The 24,008-nt window shown below is 47.0% G+C and overlaps 1 protein-coding gene across 3 annotated transcripts in view; it reads left to right on the plus strand.

The window, feature by feature from the left end:
* The window catches only part of UBASH3A (ubiquitin associated and SH3 domain containing A), a 698,439-nt gene that overhangs the window by 39,078 nt on the left and 635,353 nt on the right, over positions 1 to 24,008 (plus strand). For 2 of the 3 annotated variants that reach the window (XM_040422705.1, XM_040422706.1), the window contains exon 2: positions 1,865 to 1,918. The exons of the other annotated variant lie outside the window; for it this stretch is intronic. In XM_040422705.1, coding sequence (XP_040278639.1) covers positions 1,865 to 1,918 — 54 coding nt within the window. The remainder of the gene's footprint in view (positions 1 to 1,864; positions 1,919 to 24,008) is intronic. 3 annotated transcript variants of the gene reach the window in all.

Raw genomic sequence — 24,008 nt, forward strand, 5'->3', positions numbered from 1 at the left:
CCCTATTGGCTGATGCCGGACGGGGACGCATGCGCACTGTAGCTTCCGGGACGCCGAGCTCGGTGCACGCTAGAAACTTTGCGGTAATGGTATAATACCCCGGGGATGCCATCACAATAAAAGAGGTAATGTTAATTTATAAGATTGTATAACTCACTGAAATTTTGATTATATAGCTTGATCGAAAGTGATCCGTATTTATGAATGTATAAGATGACGCACATATATATGAATAATCACTTCACCTGGGGAGGTTTAATCCCACCCATTGGACACTATATAAGGCACATGTTGGTTAATTCATTGTATTGCTTGAAAAAGACCAAGGAAGGTCGAAACGTTGCATCACCCTGCTGTTCTTTTTAATAAAACCATCACTGGATTTTCTACATTGGCGAGTGCTGCGGATTCTTTTGTACTGATTGACACTGGGACCATTAGCCAAGATCCTCATCTGCTTGCACCACCATTACCTGTAAGGTATTTTTTCATTGTTTTCCCTATTTGTGGGCTCAGTAGTGCTGCCAAACCTTTGCATATAAATTGGAAATTGCGTCACATTGTGTTTTGGAGATGTTCTCCTGAATGAGAGATGATCATGAATATTTATGTTGTATCACAGAGTAAGCTTGCGTATGAATTGATTGAGATCTACAAATAGTTCGAACAAGTTGTGGTCACTCGTGGGGCAAATAGACAAACCCCTACTGAGTAGTTTTATTTCTTCTTCACGGAGAATGTATTTAGAGATATTGAAGTTACCTCTGGATTGGAGTAGAGGATGGCATGCAACGCAGTCTTGCTTTTCTGTAGAGGGGTTCCTCTTCTCTTGCCTCCTCTGCATCTCCTTCTTCTTCTATGCTGAATCTTTTCTTTTTCCATTGCAGGATTAAGGATCAGATTGGACTGTAGAAATGCATGATGTTTAAGGTTTGCTGGGGTCGGCGTTGGATCAAAGAGTTCAATGCTATTTGTGGAGAAGTTGAATAGATGATAAAACCGGGTGTCAGGCAGTAGGGAGGGGGGATAGTTTATTGAGAGTGGAATTGCCAGATAGGTTAGATGGTAGGGCCATAAATTGTTCCGGACTCGAATCTGCTTCACTATGAGTGGAAATGTTTAGATAGTGCAAGGTAATGAGAGGACCTATTGAAGGTGAAGGTAGAGATGTTATGTCAGCTGGGTCGTTGAAGACATCTATAATAGGAAATGCTGTAGGAATGGTGGAAGGTGATCAATGGTTTTGACTAATAGGCATAGGGTCATTATGGGTAGCAGGATGGATATTAACAGAGGAACTAGGCATCGGTGAAAGTGTATTATGAATTCGGGATATAATGGAGAGAGTTTGTGTATCCGTGAGACTGGATGAACTCTCTGGGGTGACTGGGATACAGGCTGGGGAACAGAAGGGGAGATGTTAGTGATGAGAGGGAGGATATGGGTGGCTAGTTGATGTGCAGTTGAAGGGCAGCTGAGATGATTCTGTGGAGGATATGGGGTATGCGAGATGGGATTGAGAGATTGGTTTTGGACGTGGTACTATTATAAAAGGGCCTAGTCTGGATGGTACTGGTGTGGGAGGTACACCTATGATGGAAAGAGAGGTTGGTGTTCCCGGTCCCAAATGATTGGGACCGTTGTTGTGACACAGTTTTTTGTTCCCATGTTCAAACTCGTCCTTAGTTATAGTCAGATGTGTCGTGTAGTAATTTGTTGCAATTTTTTCATTATATCAGTGATGTCATCAGCAGGGGGCGGGGTTGTGACATCTCAGACATGATATACATGTAATAGATGAATAGATGTCCCTGCAGAATAAGGTGTGTGGATCTCATGGACGACGGATCACAATGTCTTTCAGGTACAAGGCTCTGGCTGCCACAGGGTGGAGTTCGGTCCAGGCTGCAGCTCTGTGGTGAGTATAATGACTACTGAACCTCTGATGTTCTATGTCATGTGTGGTGAGTACATGCCATGGGTGTAGGCATGCACTCTGTGTTGTCTGTACAGAAACTTGTGGGAAGGGCAGATGTCTTCTTCTACCAGGTAATACTAGAATAACAGAGAAGAAGATAGAAAAATAATGAAATCAAACAATGGGAAAGAAATGAACAGAGCAGAGAATGTTTCACGGGTTGTCTCTTAGAGGTTCTTTCATCCAGCAGCCAGAGGATCCAGATGGAGCTCAACACTTTTATTTGTTATCCAATTCAAAATATCTCAGGAGATAGCCTCAACACATCTCCCTGATCAGGCAATCCTCACACATGTTTGCAGGATCTGGCCTCAACTCAGATCCTGACCCTTCCAACCATCCAGAATCTCCTGAAGTGTCCATGATCCATGCTGTCCTGCGAGCCCCACCACATTCCAAGGTGATCTATATCCGGACAGTCTACAAAATGTTTGTTCATTGAAGCCCCCAACAACACAAAATGGTTTACTGCCCTTTCCCCCCTAAATATCTGTATGATACATGACTCTAAATGGGTATGTAGGGTCCATGGCTGATAAGAGGAGGATGGAGTTTGCGCCTTGTCACAAGAACATTATGATGAGAAATAATACAAACATAAGGACCAAATTCCAGCAATAGTAGCTATTCTATGTGCCAATTCCTAGATTCTTCATGGATAGATGTCAGGAATTCACCTCTGGAGAGGACTTGTTTAAATCACTGTCCAGTGATAGAACCTGATAGAGGAGGAATCATCATAGTCACCGCTGTCCAGTGATAGAACCTGATAGAGGGGGAGTCATCATAGTCACCGCTGTCCAGTAATAGAACCTGATAGAGGAGGAATCATCATAGTCCCCGCTGTCCAGTGATAGAACCTGATAGAGGAGGAGTCATCATAGTCACCGCTGTCCAGTGATAGAACCTGATAGAGGAGAAATCATCATAGTCACTGCTGTCCAGTGATAGAACCTGATAGAGAAGGAGTCATCATAGTCACTGCTGTCCAGTGATAGAACCTGATAGAGGAGAAATCATCATAGTCACTGCTGTCCAGTGATAGAACCTGATAGAGGAGGAGTCATCATAGTCACCGCTGTCCAGTGATAGAACCTGATAGAGGAGAAATCATCATAGTCACTGCTGTCCAGTGATAGAACCTGATAGAGGAGGAGTCATCATAGTCACCGCTGTCCAGTGATAGAACCTGATAGAGGAGGAATCATCATAGTCACTGCTGTCCAGTGATAGAACCTGATAGAGGGGGAGTCATCATAGTCACCGCTGTCCAGTGATAGAACCTGATAGAGGAGAAATCATCATAGTCACTGCTGTCCAGTAATAGAACCTGATAGAGGGGGAGTCATCATAGTCACTGCTGTCCAGTGATAGAACCTGATAGAGAAGGAGTCATCATAGTCACCGCTGTCCAGTGATAGAACCTGATAGAGGAGAAATCATCATAGTCACTGCTGTCCAGTGATAGAACCTGATAGAGGAGGAGTCATCATAGTCACCGCTGTCCAGTGATAGAACCTGATAGAGGAGGAATCATCATAGTCACTGCTGTCCAGTGATAGAACCTGATAGAGGAGGAATCATTATAGTCACTGCTGTCCAGTGATAGAACCTGATAGAGAAGGAGTCATCATAGTCACTGCTGTCCAGTGATAGAACCTGATAGAGGAGGAGTCATCATAGTCACCGCTGTCCAGTGATAGAACCTGATAGAGGAGGAGTCATCATAGTCACCGCTGTCCAGTGATAGAACCTGATAGAGGAGGAGTCATCATAGTCACCGCTGTCCAGTGATAGAACCTGATAGAGGAGGAATCATTATAGTCACTGCTGTCCAGTGATAGAACCTGATAGAGGAGGAGTCATCATAGTCACCGCTGTCCAGTGATAGAACCTGATAGAGGAGGAATCATCATAGTCACTGCTGTCCAGTGATAGAACCTGATAGAGGAGGAATCATCATAGTTACCGCTGTCCAGTGATAGAACCTGATAGAGGAGGAGTCATCATAGTCCCCGCTGTCCAGTGATAGAACCTGATAGAGGAGAAATCATCATAGTCACTGCTGTCCAGTGATAGAACCTGATAGAGGAGGAGTCATCATAGTCACTGCTGTCCAGTGATAGAACCTGATAGAGGAGGAATCATCATAGTCACTGCTGTCCAGTGATAGAACCTGATAGAGGAGGAATCATCATAGTTACCGCTGTCCAGTGATAGAACTTGATAGAGGAGGAGTCATCATAGTCCCCGCTGTCCAGTGATAGAACCTGATAGAGGAAGAGTCATCATGGTCACCGCTGTCCAGTGATAGAACCTGATAGAGAAGGAGTCATCATAGTCACTGATGTCCAGTGATAAAACCTGATAGAGGAGAAGTCATCATAGTCACCGCTGTCCAGTAATAGAACCTGATAGAGAAGGAGTCATCATAGTCACCGCTGTCCAGTGATACAACCTGATAGAGGAGGAGTCATCATAGTCACCGCTGTCCAGTGATAGAACCTGATAGAGGAGAAGTCATCATAGTCACCGCTGTCCAGTGATAGAACCTGATAGAGGAGGAGTCATCATAGTCACCGCTGTCCAGTGATAGAACCTGATAGAGGAGGAGTCATCATAGTCACCGCTGTCCAGTGATAGAACCTGATAGAGGAGAAATCATCATAGTCACTGCTGTCCAGTGATAGAACCTGATAGAGAAGGAGTCATCATAGTCACTGCTGTCCAGTGATAGAACCTGATAGAGGAGAAATCATCATAGTCACTGCTGTCCAGTGATAGAACCTGATAGAGGAGGAGTCATCATAGTCACCGCTGTCCAGTGATAGAACCTGATAGAGGAGAAATCATCATAGTCACTGCTGTCCAGTGATAGAACCTGATAGAGGAGGAGTCATCATAGTCACCGCTGTCCAGTGATAGAACCTGATAGAGGAGGAATCATCATAGTCACTGCTGTCCAGTGATAGAACCTGATAGAGGGGGAGTCATCATAGTCACCGCTGTCCAGTGATAGAACCTGATAGAGGAGAAATCATCATAGTCACTGCTGTCCAGTAATAGAACCTGATAGAGGGGGAGTCATCATAGTCACTGCTGTCCAGTGATAGAACCTGATAGAGAAGGAGTCATCATAGTCACCGCTGTCCAGTGATAGAACCTGATAGAGGGGGAGTCATCATAGTCACTGCTGTCCAGTGATAGAACCTGATAGAGGAGGAGTCATCATAGTCACCGCTGTCCAGTGATAGAACCTGATAGAGGAGGAATCATCATAGTCACTGCTGTCCAGTGATAGAACCTGATAGAGGAGGAATCATTATAGTCACTGCTGTCCAGTGATAGAACCTGATAGAGAAGGAGTCATCATAGTCACTGCTGTCCAGTGATAGAACCTGATAGAGGAGGAGTCATCATAGTCACCGCTGTCCAGTGATAGAACCTGATAGAGGAGGAGTCATCATAGTCACCGCTGTCCAGTGATAGAACCTGATAGAGGAGGAGTCATCATAGTCACCGCTGTCCAGTGATAGAACCTGATAGAGGAGGAATCATTATAGTCACTGCTGTCCAGTGATAGAACCTGATAGAGGAGGAGTCATCATAGTCACCGCTGTCCAGTGATAGAACCTGATAGAGGAGGAATCATCATAGTCACTGCTGTCCAGTGATAGAACCTGATAGAGGAGGAATCATCATAGTCACCGCTGTCCAGTGATAGAACCTGATAGAGGAGGAGTCATCATAGTCCCCGCTGTCCAGTGATAGAACCTGATAGAGGAGAAATCATCATAGTCACTGCTGTCCAGTGATAGAACCTGATAGAGGAGGAGTCATCATAGTCACTGCTGTCCAGTGATAGAACCTGATAGAGGAGGAATCATCATAGTCACTGCTGTCCAGTGATAGAACCTGATAGAGGAGGAATCATCATAGTTACCGCTGTCCAGTGATAGAACTTGATAGAGGAGGAGTCATCATAGTCCCCGCTGTCCAGTGATAGAACCTGATAGAGGAAGAGTCATCATGGTCACCGCTGTCCAGTGATAGAACCTGATAGAGAAGGAGTCATCATAGTCACTGATGTCCAGTGATAAAACCTGATAGAGGAGAAGTCATCATAGTCACCGCTGTCCAGTAATAGAACCTGATAGAGAAGGAGTCATCATAGTCACCGCTGTCCAGTGATACAACCTGATAGAGGAGGAGTCATCATAGTCACCGCTGTCCAGTGATAGAACCTGATAGAGGAGAAGTCATCATAGTCACCGCTGTCCAGTGATAGAACCTGATAGAGGAGAAATCATCATAGTCACTGATGTCCAGTGATAGAACCTGATAGAGGAGGAGTCATCATAGTCACCGCTGTCCAGTAATAGAACCTGATAGAGGAGGAATCATCATAGTCACTGATGTCCAGTGATAGAACCTGATAGAGGAGAAGTCATCATAGTCACCGCTGTCCAGTGATAGAACCTGATAGAGGAGAAATCATCATAGTCACTGATGTCCAGTGATAGAACCTGATAGAGGAGGAGTCATCATAGTCACCGCTGTCCAGTAATAGAACCTGATAGAGGAGGAGTCATCATAGTCACCGCTGTCCAGTAATAGAACCTGATAGAGGAGGAGTCATCATAGTCACCGCTGTCCAGTAATAGAACCTGATAGAGAAAGAGTCATCATAGTCACTGCTGTCCAGCGATAGAACCTGATAGAGGAGGAGTCATCATAGTCACCGCTGTCCAGTAATAGAACCTGATAGAGGAGGAATCATCATAGTCATCGCTGTCCAGCATTAGAACCTGATAGAGAAAGAGTCATCATAGTCACTGCTGTCCAGCGATAGAACCTGATAGAGTGTCGGGATTCGAACCCGTGACCAGCCACATCCCAGGCGGTAGCCCTGCTTACTCGGCTACCATCCTCTCTGGACATTCCTTCCTGAAGCCTATTATTTAACCTCAGTCTTGCCAAGCCTTGCTCATCACCCTTGATTCCCCACACCTGGTACTTCTTTATATAAGTCCAGCCCCTTGCACTCCAGCTTGCTGATTATTGAGCTCCTGAGCCTTGATCAAGCTTCTCCTTATCTGCTGCTCTTGCTACTACTACTACTACTACTGACCCCCAGTCAGCAACTGAACCTATGCAGGTCGACGCTCTACGTAGGTCTCTATCCACAGCTGAGAAGGAGAGATGGCTGGCCGAAAACCTCTGCCTCTACTGTGGGGAGCCGGGTCATTTTGCCATCAAATGTCCTCATAAGATCCGAAAGACTATTAGACCATTCTGACCATTCTGTAAGACCATTCTGGCAGCACAGCTTGTTAGGCTGTACCAAGTTAACCCATTTAGGTAACACATTCCATTAAATTATACTGAAACGAAAACCACCTGTGCACATACAGTAAATGTATATAGCAGAGATCAGCATCCCCCAGCGCTACAGCTGTTCTGAAACAACAACTCCCAGAATCCTCCTTTCACTTCTGTGAGAGTCACAAGAACATACCATGGATCAGCAAAGGTTGGTATATATGATATCATAGATATCTGATTGAGACTATTTGTGACAACAATCCCATTGATATTTCAAGATTTCAAAGCTGTGAGTGGCCCACAATGAAAGAGTGTGGGGAAATATCCTTATAAAATATAACCTTTATATGATATACATTAAAATATACACCTGAAGATGCATCACAATACAAAACATATAGTCAAGGGGTTCTGGGTGGATACCCCACTGCTGGTAGAGAAAAAAGACAAAACTTAGCACTGATACGCATAGGTGAATGCTAACAGTATAACCCAACCAACACAAGTATAACATGTATTGGGGTTCCAGGACGGATACCCCACTTCTGGTAGGACAAGAATATTAGATGTAACTGCTGCGCCGGTGTGGACACAGACAGTCTTACCTGACCGACCAGATGACTAGGATCAGCGTGGTAGGGGAGTCAGGCCTGACGGAAGGGAGTGTAGACAAGAAATACAGTCATGAGAGTATGGATACTGTGCCCTATATCACCCTATATACTTGGTAGGATTGGGGCCTGCTCCCATGCTGCCTGTCTACACAGAGCACTCGCCCTGAAAAGAGCGACCCCGTCCGGATACCTGTCCCTAGTTATGGACCTGAACCCTAGTCTAGTAAACAGACATAAAAAACACAAAGCGACTACAGGCCTCCCGACGTGGCACGTTTCTGTCGTGTCGACTCCTCAGGGGGATAAAATGCATGTAGAGACAAAACGAAAAGTATACCGTCTATGACCGCAAGTAGCAGTCAAACATATGCTGCAGTTGGACGGTTACATGAAAGACTAGACCCAAGGTTCAGAGTCAAAGTCTAGGTGCAGGCATCCATGGTGCAGGATTGCCATGCTACAGAGGAATAAATGCTTCTCTGCTCCTTGGTGTGTAAGGATCTGGTGGTCCTCACTAAAGGTAGTATCCCTAATGTTAAGGGGGTTCATCAACCTATACCAGCCACACTGACACATACCTTCATGGTGTTTAAATAGATCCCCAGCGCGCCTCTTCCAGGGAGACCGCCCTGTCAGCATCAGCGTCGGCGTGTGACGTCACGCGCATGCGCCGTGACGCACCAGACGCCGACGCCGATACCACATGATTACGGCGACCAATCGGATCAGGAGGCGGAGGGAGAGAGCGGTTACCACGGAGAACATGTCAACACAAGGTAACCTCACAGTACGTCCCACGATGGAGGCGTCCGTGACAACGCTACAAAGCAAGATCGTAGCAAATTGAAACTGACATTTCTTGCAGATTCCCAGCAACAAGAACTAGATAGAAAGAGCTGGACACAATACCAGGTTGTTTTGGAAAATTATGAATTAGTAGTATGTCTCCTATATGTGCATCCCTTCCAGAGGAATAGGATGCCACCATAGGATTGAGCATTACTATTGTTGAGGAGTAAGCTTAACCAATATCTATATAAAGCACCCATAGTCCAGCCTTTCATTCAGGCCCAGGGGTGCAGATGTTTTAAGGTGGAATATCCATCGGGATTCTTGCTGAAGCAGATATTTGTCCCAGTTGCCCCCTCTCACAGGCGGTTTGACCACATCAAAACCGAGGAACTTCAGAGAGGCTCTACCATTGTGCACAGTATGGACGTGTTTAGAGATTGGAGTATCTCTTTTGTGTGAGATGTCCCCCAAGTGCTCCCCTATCCGCCTCCTGAATTCCCGTATCGTTTTGCCAACATATTCAATCCCACATTCACACTGGATCCGATATATGACCCCTCTGGATTTACAGTTAATGAAATGCGGGATTGAATATGTCTTGCCTGTAACATTGCTCACAAATGACTTGCTAACCTGTATGCGTTTGCACGCTATACAATTTCCACATCTATAACAACCCACAGTTCTGCATCGCAACCAGGTGGTCTTGGTGCGATCGGGTGCATAGTGACTATGCACTAGCTTATCACGTATGTTCGGCCCCCTACGATAGGTTATTTGTGGTTGGTCACCTAAAACGTCTTTTAAGTCAGGGTCCATTTTGAGGACTTGCCAATGGCGCCCCAAAATCTGCCTGACTTGTTTAGACCCCCTATCGAAATTGGTGATGATTCTCATGACCTTAGTGGGCGGAGTGGATAGTTGATTGGAAGTGAGCAGTGAGCATCTTGGTCGGGACAGGGCTTTCTGGAATGCCGATCTCAACACAAAGTCGGGGTATCCCCTGGACAAAAATCTCATCCTCAGATCAGCTGCTTGGCGAATAAAATCATGCTTGTCTGAGCAGTTGCGTCTCAGACGCAAGTACTGACCTCTAGGAATTCCACTCCTGAGTGGGAGAGGATGGTTACTCTCCCACCTCAGGAGGGAATTCGTAGAGGTGGCCTTCCTATAGATCGACGTGTCCAGTTCACCCTTCGCGTTCCTGGAGATTTTAATATCCAGGAATGGCAAGGTCGTGGGGTGCGACTCACAAGTGAAGTGCATGCCAATATTGTTCTGATTGAGATGCTGGACGAAGGCTTCAAAGGTCCCCTGATCTCCATTCCAGAGTATGAAGATGTCATCGATGTATCGCGCCCACAAGCCAATTTCATAAGTGTCAAGAGCCTCGTCTTCCTTAAAAACGATGGTCTCCTCCCACCAGCCCAGGAATAGATTAGCGTACGATGGGGCGCAGGGACTCCCCATCGCAGTACCCCTGAGCTGGTGGTAGATCCTCCCATCAAAGGTGAAGAAATTACGTGTTAACGTAAACTCAAGAAGACGCAGGACAAATTGGCTGTGGGCGCGATACTGACATCCCCGTGACCGAAGGAAATGTTCTACTGCCCTGAGGCCCAAATTATGTGGTATCGAGGAATAAAGGGCCTCAACGTCAATACTAGAAAGGAGACAGGTCTCCTCCAATGTCAGACCCTCCAAACGCTTAAGGAGGTCGGTGGTATCTCTGACATGGGAGGGGAGAGCCGTAACAAACGGTGCCAATATCCGGTCGATGTAAATACCCAGATTCTGGTTGAGATTGTCCACCCCCGAAACAATGGGTCTCCCCTTCAGAGGACTAACCCCCTTATGCACTTTGGGCAGACTGTAAAATGTAGATTTACGGGGATACAGGGGAAAGAGAAAAGCAAATTCCTCAGCATTAATGATATTGGTAGCTTTCGCTTCATCCAAAATAATTTTAAGTTCACGCCTATATCCCTCGGTGGGGTCATTATACAGAACTTCATACGTCCCTGTGTCTGATAGTATATTCCTACACATATTCTCATATTGCGCCGCGTCCATGACCACGACATTCCCCCCCTTGTCAGCGGGTTTGATGACTATGTGGTGGTCATCAGCTAATGAAGAAATAGCAGTGGTCACGGACTCGGCGCAGTTGGAATGATGCGTGGACACTCTGAGGTCCTCTAGATCCCTGGTGACCATGTTTAGGAATACATCTATACATGACACTTCGTTCGCAGTGGGTGGCATCTTGGTACTTTTCACTTTTAGATTAGTAAATGGACCGTTACCCTTGGTAGTGTCCTCATTGGAGTTCAAGGACTGTAGTAGTTGTACATCCTTAAGTAAGTCAGTAGGAATCCCCAATTCAAGACATTGGCGACGGTCCATTAATCTAAAGTGTTTATGCCACCTTAACTTGCGAATAAACAAATTGATATCTTTGACAGATGCAAATCTGTCAAATTTTGGGGTGGGTACAAACGTCAGGCCTAGTTCTAGGGCTTTAGTCTCATCGATACTGAGGACACGTGATGAAAGGTTTAAGACTTGTGGTCCCAAAACTAATTCGGAGGTTTCTGTGTGCGACTGCGTAGCGGATATTCCATAGTTTGATTGAACTGGCCTAAAAAACGGTTATCCTGGCCTCTGTATGAGCCACGACCTTTACCCTTCCTGTACCTGCCCCTATTGGGGTGTTGACTCACTTTAGGGACAGTTTCTCTCTCCGAATCGGAGTGGTCAGTTTCAGTAGAAGATCTCTCAGAATTGCTTGGTACAGTATCTCTTCTTGTGTTACCAAGAGAGGAATATATACGGTTTTCTTTAAAATCTGAGAGATCTCTAATAAACTGCCGGTGTTTCCTTTCTTTTAGGTGATATTGATATTTTTCTAGGGTTAGGGTTATCACCTAAAAGAAAGGAAACACCGGCAGTTTATTAGAGATCTCTCAGATTTTAAAGAAAACCGTATATATTCCTCTCTTGGTAACACAAGAAGAGATACTGTACCAAGCAATTCTGAGAGATCTTCTACTGAAACTGACCACTCCGATTCGGAGAGAGAAACTGTCCCTAAAGTGAGTCAACACCCCAATAGGGGCAGGTACAGGAAGGGTAAAGGTCGTGGCTCATACAGAGGCCAGGATAACCGTTTTTTAGGCCAGTTCAATCAAACTATGGAATATCCGCTACGCAGTCGCACACAGAAACCTCCGAATTAGTTTTGGGACCACAAGTCTTAAACCTTTCATCACGTGTCCTCAGTATCGATGAGACTAAAGCCCTAGAACTAGGCCTGACGTTTGTACCCACCCCAAAATTTGACAGATTTGCATCTGTCAAAGATATTAATTTGTTTATTCGCAAGTTAAGGTGGCATAAACACTTTAGATTAATGGACCGTCGCCAATGTCTTGAATTGGGGATTCCTACTGACTTACTTAAGGATGTACAACTACTACAGTCCTTGAACTCCAATGAGGACACTACCAAGGGTAACGGTCCATTTACTAATCTAAAAGTGAAAAGTACCAAGATGCCACCCACTGCGAACGAAGTGTCATGTATAGATGTATTCCTAAACATGGTCACCAGGGATCTAGAGGACCTCAGAGTGTCCACGCATCATTCCAACTGCGCCGAGTCCGTGACCACTGCTATTTCTTCATTAGCTGATGACCACCACATAGTCATCAAACCCGCTGACAAGGGGGGGAATGTCGTGGTCATGGACGCGGCGCAATATGAGAATATGTGTAGGAATATACTATCAGACACAGGGACGTATGAAGTTCTGTATAATGACCCCACCGAGGGATATAGGCGTGAACTTAAAATTATTTTGGATGAAGCGAAAGCTACCAATATCATTAATGCTGAGGAATTTGCTTTTCTCTTTCCCCTGTATCCCCGTAAATCTACATTTTACAGTCTGCCCAAAGTGCATAAGGGGGTTAGTCCTCTGAAGGGGAGACCCATTGTTTCGGGGGTGGACAATCTCAACCAGAATCTGGGTATTTACATCGACCGGATATTGGCACCGTTTGTTACGGCTCTCCCCTCCCATGTCAGAGATACCACCGACCTCCTTAAGCGTTTGGAGGGTCTGACATTGGAGGAGACCTGTCTCCTTTCTAGTATTGACGTTGAGGCCCTTTATTCCTCGATACCACATAATTTGGGCCTCAGGGCAGTAGAACATTTCCTTCGGTCACGGGGATGTCAGTATCGCGCCCACAGCCAATTTGTCCTGCGTCTTCTTGAGTTTACGTTAACACGTAATTTCTTCACCTTTGATGGGAGGATCTACCACCAGCTCAGGGGTACTGCGATGGGGAGTCCCTGCGCCCCATCGTACGCTAATCTATTCCTGGGCTGGTGGGAGGAGACCATCGTTTTTAAGGAAGACGAGGCTCTTGACACTTATGAAATTGGCTTGTGGGCGCGATACATCGATGACATCTTCATACTCTGGAATGGAGATCAGGGGACCTTTGAAGCCTTCGTCCAGCATCTCAATCAGAACAATATTGGCATGCACTTCACTTGTGAGTCGCACCCCACGACCTTGCCATTCCTGGATATTAAAATCTCCAGGAACGCGAAGGGTGAACTGGACACGTCGATCTATAGGAAGGCCACCTCTACGAATTCCCTCCTGAGGTGGGAGAGTAACCATCCTCTCCCACTCAGGAGTGGAATTCCTAGAGGTCAGTACTTGCGTCTGAGACGCAACTGCTCAGACAAGCATGATTTTATTCGCCAAGCAGCTGATCTGAGGATGAGATTTTTGTCCAGGGGATACCCCGACTTTGTGTTGAGATCGGCATTCCAGAAAGCCCTGTCCCGACCAAGATGCTCACTGCTCACTTCCAATCAACTATCCACTCCGCCCACTAAGGTCATGAGAATCATCACCAATTTCGATAGGGGGTCTAAACAAGTCAGGCAGATTTTGGGGCGCCATTGGCAAGTCCTCAAAATGGACCCTGACTTAAAAGACGTTTTAGGTGACCAACCACAAATAACCTATCGTAGGGGGCCGAACATACGTGATAAGCTAGTGCATAGTCACTATGCACCCGATCGCACCAAGACCACCTGGTTGCGATGCAGAACTGTGGGTTGTTATAGATGTGGAAATTGTATAGCGTGCAAACGCATACAGGTTAGCAAGTCATTTGTGAGCAATGTTACAGGCAAGACATATTCAATCCCGCATTTCATTAACTGTAAATCCAGAGGGGTCGTATATCGGATCCAGTGTGAATGTGGGATTGAATATGTTGGCAAAACGATACGGGAATTCAGGAGGCGGATAGGGGAGCACTTGGGGGACATCTCACACAAAAGAGATACTCCAATCTCTAAACACGTCCACACTGTGCACAATGGTAGAGCCTCTCTGAAGTTCCTCGGTTTTGATGTGGTCAAACCGCCTGTGAGAGGGGGCAACTGGGACAAATATCTGCTTCAGCAAGAATCCCGATGGATATTCCACCTTAAAACATCTGCACCCCTGGGCCTGAATGAAAGGCTGGACTATGGGTGCTTTATATAGATATTGGTTAAGCTTACTCCTCAACAATAGTAATGCTCAATCCTATGGTGGCATCCTATTCCTCTGGAAGGGATGCACATATAGGAGACATACTACTAATTCATAATTTTCCAAAACAACCTGGTATTGTGTCCAGCTCTTTCTATCTAGTTCTTGTTGCTGGGAATCTGCAAGAAATGTCAGTTTCAATTTGCTACGATCTTGCTTTGTAGCGTTGTCACGGACGCCTCCATCGTGGGACGTACTGTGAGGTTACCTTGTGTTGACATGTTCTCCGTGGTAACCGCTCTCTCCCTCCGCCTCCTGATCCGATTGGTCGCCGTAATCATGTGGTATCGGCGTCGGCGTCTGGTGCGTCGCGGCGCATGCGCGTGACGTCACACGCCGACGCCGATGCTGACAGGGCGGTCTCCCTGGAAGAGGCGCGCTGGGGATCTATTTAAACACCATGAAGGTATGTGTCAGTGTGGCTGGTATAGGTTGATGAACCCCCTTAAGATTAGGGATACTACCTTTAGTGAGGACCACCAGATCCTTACACACCAAGGAGCAGAGAAGCATTTATTCCTCTGTAGCATGGCAATCCTGCACCATGGATGCCTGCCCCTAGACTTTGACTCTGAACCTTGGGTCTAGTCTTTCATGTAACCGTCCAACTGCAGCATATGTTTGACTGCTACTTGCGGTCATAGACGGTATACTTTTCGTTTTGTCTCTACATGCATTTTATCCCCCTGAGGAGTCGACACGACAGAAACGTGCCACGTCGGGAGGCCTGTAGTCGCTTTGTTTTTTATGTTTGTTTACTATACTAGGGTTCAGGTCCATAACTAGGGACAGGTATCCGGACGGGGTCGCTCTTTTCAGGGCGAGTGCTCTGTGTAGACAGGCAGCATGGGAGCAGGCCCCAATCCTACCAAGTATATAGGGTGATATAGGGCACAGTATCCACACTCTCATGACTGTATTTCTTGTCTACACTCCCTTCCGTCAGGCCTGACTCCCCTACCACGCTGATCCTAGTCATCTGGTCGGTCAGGTAAGACTGTCTGTGTCCACACCGGCGCAGCAGTTACATCTAATATTCTTGTCCTACCAGAAGTGGGGTATCCGTCCTGGAACCCCAATACATGTTATACTTGTGTTGGTTGGGTTATACTGTTAGCATTCACCTATGCGTATCAGTGCTAAGTTTTGTCTTTTTTCTCTACCAGCAGTGGGGTATCCACCCAGAACCCCTTGACTATATGTTTTGTATTGTGATGCATCTTCAGGTGTATATTTTAATGTATATCATATAAAGGTTATATTTTATAAGGATATTTCCCCACACTCTTTCATTGTGGGCCACTCACACCTATATATGATATCATACTAATAAAAATTCTGTATCAGAGGGCAAATTCAGTCTGCTTGGGGAACATGTTATTATTAATGAAACTGGGATCTGTATACATTTGACGTATGATCTGGGGTCCGTATACATTTGGTGTCTTATCTGGGGTCTGTATACATTTGGTGTCTGATCTGGGGTCTGTATACATTTGACGTATGATCTGGGGTCTGTATACATTTGACGTATGATCTGGGGTCTGTATACAATTGGTGTCTGATCTGGGGTCTGTATACATTTGACTTATGATCTGGGGTCTGTATACATTTGACGTCTGATCTGGGGTCTGTATACATTTGACGTCTGATCTGGGGTCTGTATACATTTGACGTCTGATCTGGGGTCTGTATATATTTGATGTATGATCTGGGGTCTGTATACATTTGACGTCTGATCTGGGGTCTGTATACATTTGACGTATGATCTGGGGTCTGTATACATTTGGTGTTTGATCTGGGGTCCGTATACATTTGGTGTCTGATCTGGGGTCTGTATGCATTTGGTGTCTGATCTGGGGTCTGTATACATTTGACGTCTGATCTGGGGTCTGTATACATTTGACGTCTGATCTGGGGTCTGTATACATTTGACGTATGATCTCGGGTCTGTATGCATTTGGCGTCTGATCTGGGGTCTGTATACATTTGACGTCTGATCTGGGATCTGTATACATTTGACGTCTGATCTGAGGTCTGTATACATTTGACGTCTGATATGGGGTCTGTATACATTTGACGTCTGATCTGGGGTCCGTATACATTTGGTGTCTGATCTGGGGTCTGTATACATTTGGTGTCTGATCTGGGGTCTGTATACATTTGATGTATGATCTGGGGTCTGTATACATTTGACGTATGATCTGGGGTCTGTATACATTTGACGTCTGATCTGGGGTCTGTATACATTTGACGTCTGATCTGGGGTTTGTATACATTTGACGTATGATCTCGGGTCTGTATGAATTGAGGGCTGATTTGGGGTCTGTATACATTTGACGTATGATCTCGGGTCTGTATGAATTGAGGGCTGATTTGGGGTCTGTATACATTTGATGTATGATCTGGGGTCTGTATACATTTGACGTCTGATCTGGGGTCTGTATACATTTGACGTCTGATCTGGGATCTGTATACATTTGACGTCTGATCTGGGGTTTGTATACATTTGACGTCTGATCTGGGGTCTGTATACATTTGACGTCTGATCTGGGGTCTGTATACATTTGACGTCTGATCTGGGGTCTGTATACATTTGACGTCTGATCTGGGGTCCGTATACATTTGGTGTCTGATCTGGGGTCTGTATACATTTGACGTCTGATCTGGGGTTTGTATACATTTGACGTCTGATCTGGGGTCTGTATACATTTGACGTCTGATCTGGGGTCTGTATACATTTGACGTCTGATCTGGGGTCCGTATACATTTGGTGTCTGATCTGGGGTCTGTATACATTTGACGTCTGATCTGGGGTCTGTATACATTTGACGTCTGATCTGGGGTCCGTATACATTTGGTGTCTGATCTGGGGTCTGTATACATTTGGTGTCTGATCTGGGGTCTGTATACATTTGGTGTCTGATCTGGGGTCCGTATACATTTGGTGTCTGATCTGGGGTCTGTATGCATTTGGTGTCTGATCTGGGGTCTGTATACATTTGGTGTCTGATCTGGGGTCTGTATACATTTGATGTATGATCTGGGGTCTGTATACATTTGATGTATGATCTGGGGTCTGTATACATTTGACGTCTGATCTGGGGTCTGTATACATTTGGTGTCTGATCTGGGGTCTGTATACATTTGACGTCTGATCTGGGGTCCGTATACATTTGGTGTCTGATCTGGGGTCTGTATGCATTTGGTGTCTGATCTGGGGTCTGTATGCATTTGGTGTCTGATCTGGGGTCTGTATACATTTGGTGTCTGATCTGGGGTCTGTATACATTTGATGTATGATCTGGGGTCTGTATACATTTGATGTATGATCTCGGGTCTGTATACATTTGACGTCTGATCTGGGGTCTGTATACATTTGACGTATGATCTCGGGTCTGTATGAATTGAGGGCTGATTTGGGGTTTGCATTAACCGGGCTTTCTGAGATTTTTATACTGATGACCTGTCCTCTGGATAGTGAATGAAAAGAGGCGACAGCAGCATCTTCAGTGCATTCTTTATTGGACGAGCTTCGCAGAAAGTGTACCATAAAAACCAGACAGCAACGTTTCGGCTACATGGTAGCCTTTATCAAGCCTTTACACTGTCCTCTGTATGGGTCATCAGTACCTGATCAGCGGGGGTTGGACGGCCGGGGCGCCCGCTGATTAACTGTTTAAGAAGGTGCCAGTGCTTGCAGTTTTCCCTGGTCTAGTGACGACACGGTTACGTAGCCTAGGAGCAGCTCAGCCCCATAGAAGTAAATGGGGCTGAGCGCGATACCAAGCACGACCACTATAATATGTACGGAGCTGTGCTTGGTGAGCTGAAAGAAGGTAGCAGCACTCTCAGGAGAACCACTGCCTTCTTAAAAAGCTGATTGGCGGGGGTCCAGGGGTCCCCACTGATAAGATTCTGATGAGCTACTCTGAGGACAGGTCGTCAGTATAAAGATCACAGAAAACCATTTTAGTTTTAGGGTCTTGTCTAGAGGTCTGTCTATATATTGGGGGTCTGGTCTAAAGGTCTGTATGAAGTTTGGGGTCTGTATTAATTCTATGGTCTGTATTCATTTGGGGTCTCATCTGGTTTCTGTACTAAGGGGTGTTCAGCTTATGAGTTGGAAATGTTCTTAATGTGCGGCCTATATATATAGTCTATGGCTTTTTAGGACAGTACACCTCAAATATATCCCGAAGGTGTTTGGCCTGTTTGAGTAGTAGTAAAAATCATATAGAAGTCATATAGTAGTCATATAAAAGTCACAAAAAAAGAAGACAGAGAATTCATGTATATTATATACAAAGCGGTTGCAATCTACAAGGAGATAATATATTGTCTTGGACCTAAGGCTACAGAGGAAGATGAGCTCTGAGCTCTGGGCTTGGGACTTGGGACTGCAAGACGCCAGACATGAGGAATTTATGGTGCAAGCCAAGGAGATATACGAAGTCTTGGACCAGAGGCCACAGTGGATGATGAGCAATGGGTCTGGGGTGCCCTGAGGAAAATGCTGTGGGGTCTCCGGAGGAGAGTGCTGTGGGGTGCCCGGAGAAGAATGTCTTGGGGTGCCCTGAGGAAAATTCTGTGGGGTCTCCGGAGGAGAGTGCTGTGGGGTGCCCAGAGGAGAATGTCTTGGGGTGCCCTGAGGAGAATGCTGTGGGGTGCCCTGAGGAAAATGCTGTGGGGTCTCCGGAGGAGAGTGCTGTGGGGTGCCCGGAGGAGAATGTCTTGGGGTGCCTTGAGGAGAATGCTGTGGGGTGCCCTGAGGAAAATCCTGTGGGGTCTCCGGAGGAGAATGCCTTGGGGTTCCCTGAGGAGAATGCTGTGGGCTGTCCTGAGGAAAATGCTGTGGGGTCCCCGGAGGAGAGTGCTGTGGGGTGCCCGGAGGAGAATGTCTTGGGGTGCCCTGAGGAGAATGCTGTGGGGTGCCCTGAGGAGAATGCTGTGAGGTGCCCTGAGGAAAGTGCTGTGGGGTGCCCGGAGGAGAATGTCTTGGGGTGCCCTGAGGAGAATGCTGTGGGTGCCCTGAGGAAAATTCTTTGGGGTCTCCGGAGGAGAGTGCTGTGGGGTGCCCGGAGGAGAATGCCTTGGGGTTCCCTGAGGAGAATGCTGTGGGCTGCCCTGAGGAAAATGCTGTGAGGTCCCCAGAGGAGAGTGCTGTGGGGTGCCTGGAGGAGAGTGCTGTGAGGTACATTGAAGAGAGTGCTATGTGTTGACCAGAGGAGAATGCTGCAGGGTGTCAAGATAAGCATGCTGCGGGTGCCCGGAAGAGAGTCCTGTGGGATTTCTGGAGGAGTGCGCTGTGGGGTGCCCGGAGGAGAGTGCTGTGGGGTGCCCGGAGGAGAGTGCTGTGGGGTGCCCGGAGGAGAGTGCTGTGGGGTGTCTGGAGGAGAGTGCTGTGGGGTGCCCGGAGGAGAGTGCTGTGGGGTGTCTGGAGGAGAGTGCTGTGGGGTGCCCGGAGGAGAGTGCTGTGGGGTGTCTGGAGGAGAGTGCTGTGGGGTGCCTGGAGGAAAGTGCTGTGAGGCGCCCGGAGAAGGATGCTGTGGAGTACCCAGAGGAGGCAGAAAATACTGAGGTGGACGAAGAAGTGCTGGAAAAGCAAGCATGGGAAGAAGGACCAGACATGGGTCCCAAGAACAGCGGTGAGCTCCGTGGTGGTGAGACACAAGAAACTTTTCCTTCATTTACCATAACTGACTGCCCATCTGTCCCCCTTTCTTCTGCCTCTAAAGACTTTGGACTTCCCCAAAACTTCATCAGTAAAGATGATGTCTGGTGTGCTGTTTGTCCGGGATGGATAGCGGACCACCAGAACTGGATATATTGTGCCCTAATGTACGGTGGAGGAGAGGGGGTGAATGCTCCCTTCTGAGCCCAAGAGAACTTGTAAATGTAATAAAAGGTCCCACAAAACCTCCTGACCCCAGACTCCATCTCACAGGCTGGACTGTCCTGGGAGCCACCTGACTGGGCCCAATGAATCAAACTGCTCACAGAGAAACGGCTGGGGGTCTGGTCTGGAAGCCATATTGAGATTCTTGGTGCTTCATGATTATATTTGACAGTGATCTGCCCCAGGAAATGACTGAGCCTTGGACTATACAGATAATGGACGGTTATAGAAACCAGTGGATCCATATGGACTACAAGTGAGATGGCCAGCGGCCTGTATAGGCCACATGGCCAGCTCACTTATTGGAGAGAAGGAGAGGTTGTGACAGGGCCTCATGTCCAGCTTATATCTCCTAATAATGTGCTTGTTACAATGTATAACCTTCATCCTCCTCTGATCAGCCATGGACCTACAGACCCTATTAGAGTCATGTATCTTACAAACATTTAGGGGGGAAGGGGATGTAAACCTTTTCTATGTTGCTGGGAGCTTCACTGATGAAAAAGGTTTTATACACTGTCCGCAGACAGATCACCTTGGAATGTGGTGGCCTGGTGGGAGAGGCAGGACAGCATGGACTTCATCACCTTCTGATCATGGACACTTCAGAAGTTGCTGGATGGTTGGGGGTTGGTAGTCTTTCCCACCCCCACCTACCAATTGGTTGGGGGAGTGATGAGAAGACAAAGTAAAGAAGTTCGGTGTGGTAGTTGTTAGTTGCTATTTTGTACTGGAAGGGTCAGGATCTGAGTTGAGGCCAGATCCTGGGACCATGTGTGAGCATTGTCTTATCAGGGAGATGTGTTGAAGCCATCCCCTGGGATATTCCCGTTGTACTGGAATACAAATAAAAGAGTTCAGCTCCATCTTGATCGTCTGTCTGCTGTATGAAAGAACCTCAAAACGAAGCCCTTGTGACACATATGGATACGTAGGGATTAGTCACAGTTCTATTGGTTTAATTATCAACCATAGAATGTAAGGGCCCAGCCCAAAGAGTAAAGGATTTCTGCCAGTTGGTCAGTGGATTGTCTACTGCAATCATCATGCATTATGTGTCTTACTATAGCTCTCCATGCATGTTGTGCCTGTCTTACTATGGCTGTCCATGCATGTTGTGCCTGTCTTACTATGGCTGTCCATGCATGTTGTGCCTGTATTATTATGGCTGTACATGCGTGTCGTGCCTGTCTTATTATGGCTGTCCATGCGTGCCGTGCCTGTCTTACTATGGCTGTCCATGCATGTTGTGCCTGTCTTACTATGGCTGTCCATGCGTGCCGTGCCTGTCTTACTATGGCTGTCCATGCGTGTCGTGCCTGTCTTATTATGGCTGTCCATGCATGTTGTGCCTGTCTTACTATGGCTGTCCATGCGTGCCGTGACTGTCTTACTATGGCTGTCCATGCGTGCCGTGCCTGTCTTACTATGGCTGTCCATGCATGCCATGTCTGTCTTACTATGACTGTCCATGCGTGCCGTGTCTGTTTTACTATGGCTGTCCATGCGTGTATTGCCTGTCTTACTATGACTGTCCATGCGTGCCGTGTCTGTTTTACTATGGCTGTCCATGCGTGTCTTGCCTGTCTTATTATGGCTGTCCATGCGTGTCGTGCCTGTCTTATTATGGCTGTCCATGCGTGTCGTGCCTGTCTTATTATGGCTGTCCATGCGTGTCGTGCCTGTCTTATTATGGCTGTCCATGCGTGTCGTGCCTGTATTATTATGGCTGTCCATGCGTGTCGTGCCTGTCTTATTATGGCTGTCCATGCGTGTCGTGCCTGTCTTACTATGGCTGTCCATGCGTGTCGTGCCTGTCTTACTATGGCTGTCCATGCATGTTGTGCCTGTCTTACTATGGCTGTCCATGCGTGCCGTGCCTGTCTTACTATGGCTGTCCATGCATGTTGTGCCTGTCTTACTATGGCTGTCCATGCGTGCCGTGACTGTCTTACTATGGCTGTCCATGCGTGCTGTGCCTGTCTTACTATGGCTGTACATGCGTGCCGTGCCTGTCTTACTATGGCTGTCCATGCATGCCATGTCTGTCTTACTATGACTGTCCATGCGTGCCGTGTCTGTTTTACTATGGCTGTCCATGCGTGTATTGCCTGTCTTACTATGACTGTCCATGCGTGCCGTGTCTGTTTTACTATGGCTGTCCATGCGTGTCGTGCCTGTATTATTATGGCTGTCCATGCGTGTCGTGCCTGTCTTATTATGGCTGTCCATGCGTGTCGTGCCTGTCTTACTATGGCTGTCCATGCATGTTGTGCCTGTCTTATTATGGCTGTCCATGCGTGCTGTGACTGTCTTACTATGGCTGTACATGCGTGCCGTGCCTGTCTTACTATGGCGGTTCCATGTGTGCCGTGACTGTCTTACTATGGCTGTCCATGCATGTTGTGCCTGTCTTACTATGGCTGTCCATGCGTGCCGTGCCTGTCTTACTATGGCGGTTCCATGTGTGCCGTGACTGTCTTACTATGGCTGTCCATGCGTGCCATGTCTGTCTTACTATGGCTGTACATGCGTGCCGTGCCTGTCTTACTATGACTGTCCATGCATGTCGTGCCTGTCTTATTATGGCTGTCCATGCATGTCGTGCCTGTCTTATTATGGCTGTCCATGCTTGTCGTGCCTGTCTTATTATGGCTGTCCATGCGTGTCGTGCCTGTATTATTATGGCTGTCCATGCGTGTCGTGCCTGTATTATTATGGCTGTCCATGCGTGTCGTGCCTGTCTTATTATGACTGTCCATGCGTGTCGTGCCTGTCTTATTATGGCTGTCCATGCGTGTCGTGCTTGTCTTATTATGGCTGTCCATGCGTGTCTTGCCTGTCTTATTATGGCTGTCCATGCGTGTCGTGCCTGTCTTATTATGGCTGTCCATGCGTGTCGTGCCTGTCTTATTATGGCTGTCCATGCGTGTCTTGTCTGTCTTATTATGGCTGTCCATGCGTGTCGTGCCTGTCTTATTATGACTGTCCATGCGTGTCTTGCCTGTCTTATTATGGCTGTCCATGCGTGTCGTGCCTGTCTTATTATGGCTGTCCATGCGTGTCGTGCCTGTATTATTATGACTGTCCATGTGTGTCGTGCCTGTCTTATTATGGCTGTCCATGCGTGTCGTGCCTGTCTTATTATGGCTGTCCATGCGTGCTGTGACTGTCTTATTATGGCTGTCCATGCGTGTCGTGCCTGTCTTATTATGGCTGTCCATGCGTGTCGTGCCTGTATTATTATGACTGTCCATGTGTGTCGTGCCTGTCTTATTATGGCTGTCCATGCGTGTCTTGTCTGTCTTATTATGACTGTCCATGTGTGTCGTGCCTGTCTTATTATGGCTGTCCATGCGTGTCGTGCCTGTCTTATTATGGCTGTCCATGCGTGTCGTGCCTGTCTTATTATGGCTGTCCATGCGTGTCTTGCCTGTCTTATTATGGCTGTCCATGCGTGTCGTGCCTGTCTTATTATGGCTGTCCATGCGTGTCTTGCCTGTCTTATTATGGCTGTCCATGCGTGTCGTGCCTGTCTTATTATGGCTGTCCATGCGTGTCGTGCCTGTCTTACTATGACTGTCCATGCGTGTCGTGCCTGTCTTATTATGGCTGTCCATGCGTGTCGTGCCTGTCTTATTATGGCTGTCCATGCGTGTCGTGCCTGTCTTATTATGACTGTCCATGTGTGTCGTGCCTGTCTTATTATGGCTGTCCATGCGTGCCGTGCCTGTCTTATTATGGCTGTCCATGCGTGTCGTGCCTGTCTTATTA

Source organism: Bufo bufo, chromosome 3 (assembly GCF_905171765.1).
Source record: "Bufo bufo chromosome 3, aBufBuf1.1, whole genome shotgun sequence".
Classification (NCBI taxonomy): domain Eukaryota; kingdom Metazoa; phylum Chordata; class Amphibia; order Anura; family Bufonidae; genus Bufo; species Bufo bufo.